The sequence below is a fragment of the Monodelphis domestica genome, chromosome 6 (assembly GCF_027887165.1).
Source record: "Monodelphis domestica isolate mMonDom1 chromosome 6, mMonDom1.pri, whole genome shotgun sequence".
Lineage (NCBI taxonomy): Eukaryota > Metazoa > Chordata > Mammalia > Didelphimorphia > Didelphidae > Monodelphis > Monodelphis domestica.
Genome location: NC_077232.1, coordinates 53,458,552 through 53,473,444, shown reverse-complemented (window position 1 = coordinate 53,473,444; position 14,893 = coordinate 53,458,552). Strand labels below are relative to the sequence as shown.

Genomic DNA, 14,893 nt, shown 5'->3' with positions numbered 1-14,893 from the left:
GAGAATCTGTAATTACTGTGTCATGATTTATTCTTTGATGCTAGAAGGAACTATGAAAGGTCAATCAAACCACAAGGACTTATTATATGCCTGTCATGGGCCAGGCACTGTACTCCATGCTGGGATTACAAAGACATCAACAAAGTCTCCAGTTTCATGGTCCTGCTTTAGGCAAAACCAAAATTGAAGACTTTGAAACTTGCATTAAATATTTTATTAGCAATCAGGTAGGCTGTAAGACAAAAGCATGAATTGCAAATATTTTCTAAATGATAATGAAATTCATGCATTGATAAAAAAATGTGCTCAGTTCTTATTCTAAAGCTCCATAGTGGCATGGTGGTCATTCAAAGTTCTAAAAAACTACAGTGGAGGAATATAAATAATAGAATGTGAGATAGATAGCTAGAACAGTGGATAGATATTGGGTTTGGAATTGGGAAGACCTGAGTTCAAATTTGTCCTTAGATTTTTTTTCAGTCATTTTGCAGTCATATCTGGTGCTTCACTACCCCCAATTGGGGATTTCTTGGCACAGGCACTAGAGAGGTTTGCCATTTTCTTCTCCAGCTCATTTTACAGATGAGGAAACTGAGGCAAACGGCGATAAGTGACTTTCCCAGGATCACACATGTAAAATAAGTATCTAGGGTCATATTTGAACTCATGAAGATGCATCTTCCTGCAACTAGCCCCAGCACTCAACCCACTGTACCACTTGGCAGCCCCCTGGTCTCCGATATCTACTACTTGTTTCATCCTAAGCAGGTCACTTAACTTGTGTCTCATTTTCCTGACCCATAAAAAGGGGATAATAATTACACTGAGCTACCAGAGTTATTGGGAGTATCAAGTGAAATAATTGCTGTAAAGGGCTTAGCACAGTGTCTGGCACTAGGTAACCATTATTAATATTATTAATTTATGCAATTACAGAACAAGAAATCTTTAGACCAGATATCTTTAGCCTAATTTGTGTCATAAACCCCTTTGGCTTTCTAGTGCAGCCTGTGGACTCCTTTAGGAATAATGTTTTTAAAAGTAAAAAGAAAAAATGCATGGATTACAAAGGAAAGAAAATGCACCAAAACGAAGATGAATTTTTCCCCACCAGGTTTATGAATGTCTTGAGCTAAGTGGATTTAAGGTTAATATCCTGGTTCTTAGGCTATGGACCTGGGGATGGGGTTCACATTGTTTCTGAGGACCTTCCTAGCTAAGTTCAGGCAGGTACTTTGCCAAGTTAGCTCCCAAGGAACAGATATCACAACCATAGTTACTCTCCCAAGATGATCTATTAATTTAAAGAGGGTTTACCATCTGTGTGGGTAGAGAGAGAATCCGCAATGACTAAATTTCTGATGCTTGAATTAATTAAAAATTGACTTTATTTTTATTAGTTAAAGTGATACAGAGTCGATTACTTAATCACTCAGTGCAGATCTACTTTCATAGAAGTCATCGGTTCTGCCTTCTAGGTTCTCCCTACCATTATTAAATGATTATTTTTTAGAGGACACGTTATGTAGGGGACTGATGGGTGGTTGTGAGTTTCAGAAAACTGATACCAAAGATCTCCTTATGATTTCTTCTGGATGTGTGACTTTAGGATCAGGTGACCAAGGACGTTATAGTCCTTGAACATTTTTTTTCTTAATATACATTTTGATGCCTGAATCTTAATATAATTGGCTTCATTTGTCATCCTTTATATTACATATACATAAATATATAATAATATATAACATAATATAATAAATATATATTCATTTATTAAAAATATTCTGAGAAGAAGACCATGGGCTTCACCTGAACATCACAGGGGTCTATGACACAGAAAGATAGTGAACCACTTGCTGAGTTCTCATTCCTCTCAGGCAAATCATAAAGACCCTAAGTTGGAGAATAGCCGCTGTTCTCCCTTGTTGGAAAAAAGTTTCTCAATAGTGGTTTCTTATTCCAATAACATAACAAGTTTCCGCATCTTCCAAACTGCTAATGCATACAAGAAAAATTTGTAGAAATATGTTAGGGATAAGACTGGTTTCTAGGGTTAGTGAAAGAAGGGAATTTTGAGATGAGATCTAGGAAAGGATTCTGGGTTATCCCTAACTTATATTCCTACACATGAACATGAGAAGAAAAGATAGGAACATATTGCAATTTATTGCAATAATTTCCTAGTCCAGTTAGAATCATGCCCTTCTTAATACTCATAGTGTTTGTTTGCTTGATTATTTTGCTATTGCATAGGGAGCTGAATAGTTACCTTGACTTGCTGGATAGAGATCTGGCATCCAAGAAAAGAAACCCTGAGTTCCAGTCCAGTCTGGACCACATTCTAGTTATACCTTTTAAAGCCTCCAGGTGATACTCTAAGACCCAAAGTAGAAGAGAGTTGCTAATCTACATCTAAAGAACAGATTTCCTCATTAGGATTTTTAAAATTCATATTAGAAATTTTTCTTTCTCTAAATAGGTCAGGGCTTTTTAACCAAGAATACTTTAAAATACTTTAAAAAAGATGTATAGACATAATTTTTGATAACTATTTTTGATATTTTTATTCTTGATATTTTTATACAGTTGGCTTCCTTTGCAATGCTATGCATTTTGTTTCATAAATTGGAGCTATTCGAAGAAGAGGTCCATAGGTTTCACCATAAAGATTAATAGCATGAGCACATGTGCACCAGCACACACACACACACACACACACACACACACACACACGCAGAAACCCTGCAATAGGTAGAAAAATGCTGCGGTCACAGTCTCTAGGGAGAAAGAAAAGCCCAACCATTCTTAAAGTGTTGAATTTAGGCTCATGCCAAGAAAGGAAACAGCTGTGCCCTTCCTTTGTAATGCTAACCCACACAAGAGGACTTAAAATCAATTTTGTTTGCCCAGAGGACCTCCTCTTGCTGGACTTCTGGGTGAGGAGAGAGGCTCTCACTGACACCCTGGACCACTCAGTCTAGAATCGACTGGATAATAACAGGACAACAATAACTCTGTGTCCTCTGCTTGACGTGTTTTTGCACCAGTTTCAAAAGGGAATTTAGGACAAGATCCTTGCTCCCACCCCTTCTCCCCTCCCTCACCCCTTATAGTTTTCATTTCAGTAGAAAATGAGATGAAGAGCATCCTTTGTTTCCTGGCGATCTGAAGAACAAATAAAATGAAAAGATGTTCCGATGAAGGAAAAAATCTGCTGGAGCAGATGATAAAGCAGTGCACTGTACTGAGGGCTTATCAAGGGGCCTCTGTTTTGAGCTGCTCAAAAGGTCCTTTCCAGCTTGAAAAAAAAAGTCCTTATCTCTGTAGCAACTGATATGCTGTCTTTCTGTTCCAATTCTCCTTGTTTTTTGCACAACTGTTTAGGAGAGAATCTGGATTCACAAAAATCTCCATCAGTTCTCTTTAGACACTGTCCAACAGCAAGCAAGCTCATGATGGGGGAGGGCATGATAGGAAAGAGCAACTTTATAGCAATAATAATAATAACAATAAGAAGAAAAAAAGTTATTATTTTGCTTCTGGCTCCAGTCTCCAAGCATGTACAGCAGCATTTTCTTTTCTTTTTCTTTTTTTCTTCTTTTTTTTCCTTTTTCTTTTTTTTTGCTTTATGCATGTGGCAAGCCTTTCTTGATAGTTGGAGAGATACAATTCTTTCCAACCCATACAAAAACACCATATATAAATTCACCCCTGCTGCTTATCTCCTTATGCCATTCTTAGGAGATAACTTTTTTTTAGTGAAATGTCAGCATTTAGGATGCTGGCTATTATATTTGGGGGGTGCAGAAAGGGAAGAAAACATCAATGTCTTAGAAATGGTCTGAGCCAACAGTATTTTTCACAAACCAGCATCCTGAATTTGGTGGCAGGAAGACAGATTTGAATCTCACATTTGACTATCAATTTTGTAAGCTTTTCTTTAGATCAAACCTACATTTTTTGACTTTGCAACATCCACCTTTTATTGCTACCTTGACCATAGATAGCCCCAGGTACCTTGAAGGAAGGTAGAATTTAGGGATGAAACCTTATTCACCCATCTTTAAATATTCAAGTATTTATTGAGCACCTAGTATGTGCTAGGACCTATGCTTACCATTAGAGAGAGAATTGGACCGATTCCTTGGTGAGGAAATTCCCTCCACAGTCCATCCAGGTCAGCATCTTCTCTGCATTTTTTCATCTTGGAGGATTACTTGGATGACTGAGAACTTAAATAACTTGATTAGAACACAGAGCCAGTAGATAGTGGAGGAAGGAATCAACACAGGTCTTCTGACTTTGGGACCAGCTTTCTATCCACTATGTCACACTACTCTCTGGAGATTTAAGGACAAAAATAAAATAGTTCCTGTCCTCAAGGAGCATGCATTCTTTTGTGAGGAAACAACAGGTATCCAGATCACTGAATACAAAGTGTATACAGTGTATAAAGACAAATCTCTTTTGAACCAAGGGTTTAAGAGATTATAAAAATAATGTATTGATCTGTCTTTGGATGAAGTGAATTTTTAGGTAGTAGAAACTGCTTCAGGATTGAAGTGTGAAATGTTATGTTTACTCCTAAATGCATCTCACTTCCCTTTGGTGTAACAGGTAAGTAAATGAAGATCTATCCAAATCGATGGACTTCTCCATTATGCATGATTGGGTCTTCCAGAATCTATGTCTAGAACAACTCTTCATGAATTAATTTTTAGAATTTTCTTTGAAATATCTAAAGTTTAATATATTTTGAGTATGATATGACTTTAAAATAGTATTTTATTAACATTATTTATATAAATTAATTTTTGAACTAAAAAAGAAAAAAAGGAGAAAAATAGTTATGATGGCTAGTGTACTAGATTTGGAGACAAGGGGCTTGGGATCGAATTTCAGTTCTGCCATTTAAGTACCTATATGTCTTGGATAGACAGTGTAAAATCAATCCAACATGCATTTATTGAGTGCAAACATATATGTACCAGGCAATATGCTAGCAATGGGCCTCAATTTCTTAATCTGCCAAATAAGGGAATTAGATAAATGACCTCTCAGATTCCTCACATCACTGTCAGTGATTCCAAATCATAGACATTATATAGAATTTTATTTGTTTATGTTGATTGTGCATGAATTATCCATTTTCAGGGTTATAGATACACCCTTGTGATATCAGGCTATTAAATAATGGTCTTATCAAAAAGAAATTGAACAGTCAGATGATTGTGGAATATCAGGATTGGAAAGGTCCTCAATGGCCATCTATACCCCTAAAAATATTCCCTTTTTAATACCCAAGAGGAAAGGTCATCTAATATTTCCTTGAAGACTAATGAAGGGGAATACATTTCCCCAGAGAGAGTCCCTACACCACCTTTGGATAGCTCCAAATATTAAAAAGATTTTCCTCATATGAAACCTAGATTTCTACTTCAGTAACTCCATCTTTTTTCCTAGTTCTACTATCTGTGACTAAGCAAAAATGTCTAAGCTCTCTTCTGCATATTAGCCCTTCAAATACTTTGAGTCCATTATTATTTTCCCCTTGAATTCTCTTCTCTTGGCTAATCAGATAAAAAGTCTATGTAACTGGCATGAAAAATGTTTCAGAATTTTTTTGAAAAATAATTCTGACTAATTTGGATCTCAATCTAATTCTGTGTGCTTTCCCTAAATATGTTGGCTAAAAATTTATCAATGATACTAATGTTTAAAATAGGATATCAAATTGATGCTTATAATACATAGTTATTTAAGGTGTTTAAATGAGTTCTACTCTTTAAATTAATCTCATATTTTAACTGAATTTTGTTACTCATAATTGACTTTTGCACCTTAAAATTTCTCATGTTTGTGAAGCTAATCAGTCTTTAAAATGTTTTCTAGGGGTTCTGTTGGGTTGCCTCTAAGTCTATGGACAGTGGGAAGCTGAGATGTGTCTAAAGAGAGGAAAGCATGCTCTAATAACACGTTTCTTTGGGGTAAACACTTGGCTTGCACTAACTGTCAACATTACAATGTTGTTGGATGATTATAGGACTTGGAGCCAGGGAATCTCCTCCATCTGCTTCTCTGAAAAAAAAAAAAAGATTCTGCTCAACAAGGAAAGGGTTTGCTCTCTGCTGTGCTAGCATGCTGATGTGTGTGGTTTCTTTCAGAACATGCCCTCTTTTGTTGTGGTGGTTGTGTTTGTCATGTTGTGCTTGTTATTTTGCTCTCTGAAACTGCCTTCTGATGGAGCACATTGATGATGATCTCTGATTGCCATAATTCTCTGGTCCAACTATGATTGTTGTTATGGAAATAGCACGTGCTGACCAAAGGGCTCCTACTATAATCCTGGCTTTGCCCTGCTGTCAAGAAACCCAAGGATTTTGAATGCTGATTTTCAAAATACATTTTCAACTGCACATCTCAAGGTTGTGTGTTTCATCAGAAGAAGGTTCTGTGCCTGTTCACTAATGTTTGATTAAATCGACCAATATTTTGAGGGTCATATAACCATTTTGGGGAGAAATGTTTCTATTAGAGTTGGTGAAAATAGCAAAAATGACTTTATATGGTCAGTTTTTTAATATCTATACATTATACATAGATTATCTTGATGACTAATCCAAGAAAATATTAATTTCAGATTTTGTAGTTTATGCTTACCCCATTTATGTGTTACTGTATTAACATCAGGTCCCATAGCATCTTTTTTGGGAAGGGATATCTCAAATTCTCTCTATACACTGGCCATATAAATTTTCTGAACCTTAAATACACAAAGATGGTAGATAATGTATTAGTTTTTTGTAAAGTTTATTTATTTCTAGCATGAAGTATATTCAGAGAGAATTTGAGAAGGCATTAAAAGGAATAGATTTTTGCATTATCCTGAATTCAGATCACAGATGTATAGCATATAGCAATGAAGGGCTTTGTCTTGTGCAAGTGAAGAAACTGAAGCCTGGAGTGGTTAAATAATCACCTAAGGTCATTCAGAGCAGAGAAGGTTTCAAATATAGGTCCTCTGACTTCAAATCAAACATTCCTTCTATTATATCATGCTTTAGTCATCATTTTTAATCAATTTCCCCACCCCAAAGGCCAAAAAAAAGTATTAATTTGATTACATATGCTTCTGACTGTGAGAAGGAATAATTGAAACTTGAGTCTTCTTTGTCCTCTATTCCTTTACTGAGGAAAATTGGGATTGAGTATTCCTTGTTAAAGTGATAGATATACAGTCTAGATAATATGTCATTTTTGAAATATTTCTTTCTGGTGATTCCATGGACTGTGACCTTACTCAATGTGATTATATGACCTTAATGTCAATGAAATCTGTTTTGAATTATATAAGATGGTCATACAAAAATTCATTTAAAGGTAGAAGACAAAACCAAGACTCCAGATTTTGTCAATAGTTATCCAATTTCATTAAAATGTATGTGAATGCTCTTACTGACAAAAAGAGCTAACAAACAGTTGAGTTGAAGGAGACCTCATTTTGCTTGTCAGAAATTTGAGCCAAATTCTCCCCTACACACACACACACACACACACACACACACACACACACACACACACACACACAGATCTATTTCTTCACCCTTGTGAGAGGTGATAGTTTCCCCTACTCTGGCATGTTCTAGCAAGATAAAAGCACCTCAAAAATGTTTCCCTCAGATAGAGATGATTATTTTTGTTGCTATGCAGATGTATAGAGGCTTCCCTCCTTCACTGATATCATGACAATATTTTGCACTTGGACGTGATGCTTTAGAATCTTCAAAATACTATCACATATTTTGTCTTATCTGACTAATACAGGTAGGTTCAATTTGAAATTAATAACATATGTTCAAGCTTAGGACAAGTTTAGTTGATTAAAAATCCCTCCCTCCCCTAATTTCCTTATTGTATGATTTTTTAAATCCAGTCTTGGGAGTTACCATTAATACTGTGGTTTAAAAAAAAGCATATGTATAATAGAATTTTATGAGGGTGACTCAATAACTTTCATAACCTTGTCCATCTGTTAAACTATAATGTGGCTAGTTGAACCATACTTTCAATGCATGATGCAGTGTGTTCCTCTATATGCCATGACATAGAAACTTTATTCATTACTCTGACATTAAGTTTAATCTTATATTTCTAAAGCAGGTAAAATCCATTTGACATTTGATGCTTATAAAATTTTGACAGAATGCAGGCACAGAATTGGGCCTCCTGTAATTGAGTCCAAATGGCAGATTGGGGTTCTATTTCCCTAAGGAAATAATTACAGCTTTCTTCTAAATGATTTGATCATTAAAAAAAGAAAAGAAGAATTTCCAAATGCAGAGATCACTTGGCAGAACTATGACTGCTAAAATTAAAATTTCCTAAAAGGGGAAAAAACAGAAGCCAAAAAAATTCCTTTTGGTTAAATAGATGAATGGGTAGATGAGTGAATGGATGGATATTGATAGATGGAGAAATGGGCAGCTGAATGGATGGGCAGAAAGATGGATGGATGGATAAATGGGCAAGTAGACGGACGGATGGATGGATGGATGGATGGATGGATGGATGGATGGATGGACAGCCAGCCAGCCAGATGGATCTTTGAATAGATAAATGGACAGAGGGACATACAGATGAAAGGATGGACAACTGAATCAAGATCATGATTCAAGTATAGCCTCAGACACATTTTAACTAAATAACTCTAGGCAAGTCAGAGCCCTGAGGAACTCTACGAAATTTGATATGTTTTAGTGGATGAAATTTCCTCATTCAAAAATTCTCTGCATGGATGAAACTGTAAATGTAGATAAAATATATGTTTAGAAATATTTATAGAGAGATTACCAGACATAATGGCTGAAATGCTAGGTCAGAAGGGGATAGCCTAGAGTTTTATCTCTGATACCTATTGGTGGTGTGAACCTGAATAAGTCCCTTAGTCTTTCAATATTCCAGGCAACACTATAAGAATATTAATTGCAGAACAAGGATAAAATTCTATTAGTGAAGATAATATTCTTACTGGAAACCCCCTACACTAATGAAATCACAATTCTATTATCAAATATAAATATGTATATATGATGCAAACACCTATCAAGTTTTATACTTTGTACAATTTCTATATATTGTTGAGAATATGAACCAATAAGTGAATTTAAAATTAATGACAGATGTTATGACATTTCAAGGTCTTCAACTTTTCTCTCCCCATTGTACCCCTTCTCCTCTCTTTCCTTAAAAAAAGTGAGAAATTTTTTTTCATTTTAACCATCACAGAACAGGCTTAAGTCCTAAGAAAACTTGTCAACTGCTATAACTAGCAATGAACAAAGACTATTTTGAAATGTTAAACATATGAGTGATTTAATTCTCAAAGACTAAGTAAAATTAGTGGCAGGTAGTTTGATATTTTCAGAGAATGATTTTTTCCATTTCAATAGCTGCTTGGCTTCTAATATAAATTAACATCCATGACATTTCTGCATATACTATTCATATGAGATGCCTAATTGACCTATTTGATATAAAACCTGATAGAATTCAAGATTAAGTATCATTGCTATACATTAATAAGGGGAATGAGAAACACACTGATTAGCTAAATACTCTTGATATGCATACTGATAGAAATCTCAATCATAGAATTTCTTTCTCTGAAAGGATTTCTACTCTACAGTGTTTTTAGCCACAAATGAAGTCATTAAATAATTCATTTTAATCTTTTGACTTCATTTCTTTTAAGTCTCTCATTTCTTATACTGAAAAATCAAACAAATTCACCCAAAAGTCCCCTAAATTTTACAATTTTAATGCAAACAAATGTTTTATAGTTAAATTTTTTAATAATTTAGCCACAAATGAAGTCATTAAATAATTCATTTTAATCTTTTGACTTCATTTCTTTTAAGTCTCTCATTTCTTATACTGAAAAATCAAACAAATTCACCCAAAAGTCCCCTAAATTTTACAATTTTAATGCAAACAAATGTTTTATAGTTAAATTTTTTAATAATTTACATTATTTAAACTTCCATGCTTTCCAGAAGAGGTGCCAACCTATACTGGTAGAAGGGGTTTTCTTACCAGGTACAAATGAAATTCAAAGTCCAGTCCCTATTTCAGTCCTTATGTTTTTCAAAGACTTTAAAATAATAAAATATGTAAGTAAAATTATGGAAATAAACTTTAAAGTGAGGATTATCATAATTCAGTTATATAGGACTCTTCACGACCCCAGTTTGGGTTTTCATGGCAAAGATACTAGAGTGGTCTGCCATTTCTTTCTCTGGCTCATTTTATAGATGAGATTCTGAGACAGAATTTAGTAACTTGCCCAATATCACACAGCTAATAATTATCTGAGACCAGATTTGCACTCATGTTCTTTCATGAGTCTTCTTCAGTCTAAACCCAGAGCTCTATTTACCCTATCACATTAATCATCCCCAAAGTGAGGAATAGTTTAGAAATAAATTGTGCTTATGCATAAAAGCAAATGTATTAGAAAATGTATGGATAAGCAGGTAAATTCAGTTAGAGTAAAGTTTCTATATCCTGGTTTTAGAGTCAAACAGTTTTTTATCTCTGCCAATTACTGGGTGATTTTGAGTAAATTACTTTTTGTCTCAGCCTCAGTTTCTTTATCTGAAACTGCGCTGGTTGGAGCAGATGAATTCTGAAATCCTTTACAACTTTAAATCTATGATTTTATATTCTCAGGATGGTTTTTTTTTTTCCTAGCAAAACTAAAAAAAAAAGATTTAGTTAGAAAACAGACAGAAAATGTTTTGTATTAAAATTTTTTAGGGAAGTAAAGAGTTTAGGCAATTATGTACAATTTTCTCAGCTCTTAATTATATTTTCTCAGCAAGATTGTTGCAGAGTCAGTATTTAAACTTAGTCCTCTGGAAATTACCCATTGACTGATGGTTCAGGAGATTAAACAAAGGAATGCCAAACTTCCATAGGAAGACTTTCCACAACATTTTCTTCCATATAGTGTTCAGAGTTGACAATTTTGCTTGCAGAAACACCTTTTGGAGCTGTAGTCCTTTCACACTATCTTGAATTTTCTATAAACATGATGACTCCCTTATAGTGATGACCTAGTGTTGAGGAATACAGCAGGGTCAAACTATTCCTCCCTTTAATTATTTTTTTAAATCTGCTAATATTGACCTGCATACAAAGCTACTTTCTTTTTTCATCTGCTATTCTCTAAGTGTTGATTTTTTTTTCCATTGGGATGTGAATAAAGGGAATCAAGACCATTATATCATTAGTTTAGGGTTAGGGTTTAGTGTTAGGGAAATCGCTTTAAAAGGAAACTCCCTCTACCTGTGTGAGTTGGCCTTCTTTTCAACTTCCAATCTTAGCCAGAGAACTGAAAGGTTAAATAATTTACCCAATGTCATTTGGCCTGTGTATTTTAGAGGTAAAAACACACATGCAAGCATGTGTAATATATTCCCTGGAATCCAAAAGAGGGAATGGACTAAGGTTTAACAGCTATACACATTCTATGCTGTTAGTGGCATTTCCCATTGCAATGTCCATAATGATGATTTTTTTGTCTCAGGTAGAAATGACTCCAACTCAAAAATAAATGTTTCATTGTTAGAGATAAGATTAATTTCGTCAGTTTGATATTATGGATTCATTATAAGTATGGCATTGTCCTTCATGCTTGGAAATTAAGCTATAGAGATAAAACTATCCTTCTGTCTCATCTACTTTAAATTCATTTGATGACTCATCACTCTGAAAATTGCAACTTCCTAACTTTTAATAAATAATAATTATATAGGAAAAGAGGCAAAATTTACCTTTATGCAGTCATCCTTTATTATTTTATAGTCTACTATTTCCATATTTGTAATAATTAAAAATACTTGAAATTTGCTGTTCTATTCTTAGGAAGGATTTTTAAAAATTCAAAAATATTATAGAATTAAGATTTGTTAACAACTTAATTGATGTGGGTTTTCTCCCCTCTATATCACAATATGTCCTGGATGTATACTCTCCTTCCCACTATTTATCTTTGCATTGAAACTATTCTTGTAACAAAGAAAAATGGTTAAGCAAAATAATTGATCATGTGATATCTGAAATGAATGCAACATTCTAACACTATGACCTCCAACTCTTTACCAAGAATACAAATAAAATTTAGATTTTTGGCTATCAGACAGATTGATAGTCTTTCTCCTCTGAGGACACAGCTGTGACCTTTTATTACATGAATAAAAAATTTTAAATCTAGAGTAATGTAAAAATGGAATAAATGAATTGAATAAATTTTAAAAATACAAGAATTATGCATTTTATTGCTTGATGATGGCACAAATTGGAGTTTGTCTACATTTAAGCCCGAACCATAAAATATATGCAATTACTTGTGTAACATTTTAAAGAGTGGGAGCCATAAACTGTAATAGTTAAAATGGTTGTCATAAACTGTAAGTGTCACACTTGTCACCTGTTATTAATATCCTCCACCCTAACTTTGGAATGAGGCACCACTGCTATTACTTGAGAAGAAAAGGAGGACTGGGTGCCTAAAGTAGGCAGATAGAGATGAAACTGAATGTTTGTATGATTGTCAAGTTCTAACTTAGTGGAATCATACTATTTTAATGTATTATATATATATATATATGTATATATATATATATTTATATTTATGTTTTCACACAGCTGTGATAGCTGTGCTCTCTCCAGAATCAATGAATCAAAATATTATGCATGTTAGCCTGATTGTTAGTTGATATACCTGATATCTAATTTCCCTGCTTAGGAGAAACTTCAGAAAAATCAAAAACATTTCCTAAAAAAAAAAACCAAAAAACTTGGTGAATAGCATTGGGAACAATAGAATAAATGCTAGCACATCTTGCCAAAGTTAACATACACCTTCATGATTTACTATCCCTTGCTGATGAGAATAGCAGTCATCAGTTTAATAAATAAATCAGTAGGTTGAGAACAATTTCCTTTTTTTTGCAATCAATGAAAGATATTTACAATTGTATATATTCTGTTAGAAGTACTTGATCCAATGATGCTTCATATATTGAATGTTCATTAGTTAGAGGAAATTGAGCCTGAGAAATCTCTGCTCTTATTACTTATTATTATTGGACAGATAATTCAGTGTGTTATTTTTTTTCTAAAATCATTTTTTAAACCTACTCCAAAGATTTTTAAAAATGGATTGTGTACTTGTGTCTCTACTAGATATGGTTCTTAATGGACTTTAACGGTATCCCCTGTAATTATCTCTAGTCTAAGTGTGATAATGTGAGTATTTACAGATGGAAATGAATAACATGGTGGAGACTTTCTGAAAACACTAATGGGTTTTGTTGGAGAATGATACATGGACCCCTTTCAGACCTCAGCAGCTTTAAGTGCACAATGGGTGCCTCGTACTCTATAATGGGTCTGAAAAAAAGAATTATTGAAGAGTCTAGCACATTAATTTCAACTTTACTGACATCAGGAAGTTAAATCTTGCAACTTAAAATTTCCTTTTGGTTGAAAAGTTCCTTTTCTTTATTTTCTAGTTCTCCACAAGCAGCCTAGAGAAGTATGCCTTTGTTTGCTAGAGCTGGGCCGGATTGCAGCCAGGTAGGTCTTGCCCTTGAAAGGCTGAAGCCATATTTTTTGTTACTATTAATAGTATTATTATACCATTATTACTATATATTATTACATAATTATTTTTATCGTATATTATTATTATATATTATTATACCGTTGTTGTTGTTAGCATTTATATAATGCTTTAAGTCTTGAAAAGCACTTCACATGTTATTGTGTTGTATCATATGACAACTTTGTCTCTTATTAACTCTATTTTTACAAATGAAGATAGATAGTGAATAAATGGTTTATGCAGGGTGATATAGCCAGTGTATGAGGCTAGATTTGAATTCAGGTCTTCCTGAGGCTCAGTATGCTATCCATTCTACCACTTATGTGTATTAGGGATATATCCCAACAGTCTAAGGCAAGGCAGTCAATGTCAAATTGCTATTTACTCCTCAGATGTGTTGGCAAAGTCATGAGCAGATAGCATGGCTAAATAAATTAACCAGGGCATCCTCCTTTGCCTTATGGTGACTTTTCACAGCCCACCTTTTCATCTGTTTTCTTTCCTTGACCCTCTTTTAATTTTTCTAAATCCAGTGAATAAATCTATAGAGCATCTCAGTAGCACAGTAGCTAGATCTCTGATCTTAGAATTCAGTCCCTGCATCAGAATATTATTAGCTGTGTAATTCTGGGTAAATCACTTAACCTACCATCTGCATTTTCTTCATAAGTTAAATAGAGATTACAATAGCACCTACTTCATGAAGTTTTTGTGAGAATTAAAAGAGATAATATATAAGCCTCTTTGCAGACCTTAATGCACCAATTATAACTTTAAAGCTAGTTATTATTGCTATTATGATAATTAAACTTCAATATATCTTGCCCTCTTAGTTTCCCCTCCTCTAATTTTCCCCTCTTTCTTTTCATTGTACTTTTTGTCTTCTTTCCTATCGTTCTATGTTTGTTCCCCTATAGTCTTCATTCTTTAACCCATTCAGAGAGATTAAAAGAGGTGAAGAAGAAGAAAATGGGTCATTGATTTGTAGCCAAACTCTTTCCAGGATGGTGGGATCTGCCAGAACCTTTTTTATCCTGGCATGGCCATTGAGGACTCAGCATTGCTTCAATCTAAGATGAGTCATTAGAGTGAGATTGGTGAAAAAAAAAGGAAAATTCATGGGAACTCTATCTTTCTAAGAGTATAATAAATATTGACTCAGAGTTCTAAAGGATCTAGTCTCCTCTACATTTAAATAAGAATTCTCTCCACAGCATTCTCAAT

The 14,893-nt window shown here is 34.1% G+C and overlaps 1 protein-coding gene across 7 annotated transcripts in view; it reads left to right on the top strand.

Moving 5' to 3' along the window:
• The window catches only part of GAS2 (growth arrest specific 2), a 218,991-nt gene that overhangs the window by 109,927 nt on the left and 94,171 nt on the right, over positions 1 to 14,893 (top strand). For all 7 annotated transcript variants that reach the window (XM_056802009.1, XM_056802008.1, XM_056802011.1 and 4 more), the window contains one exon: positions 13,578 to 13,641. In XM_056802009.1, coding sequence (XP_056657987.1) covers positions 13,578 to 13,641 — 64 coding nt within the window. The remainder of the gene's footprint in view (positions 1 to 13,577; positions 13,642 to 14,893) is intronic.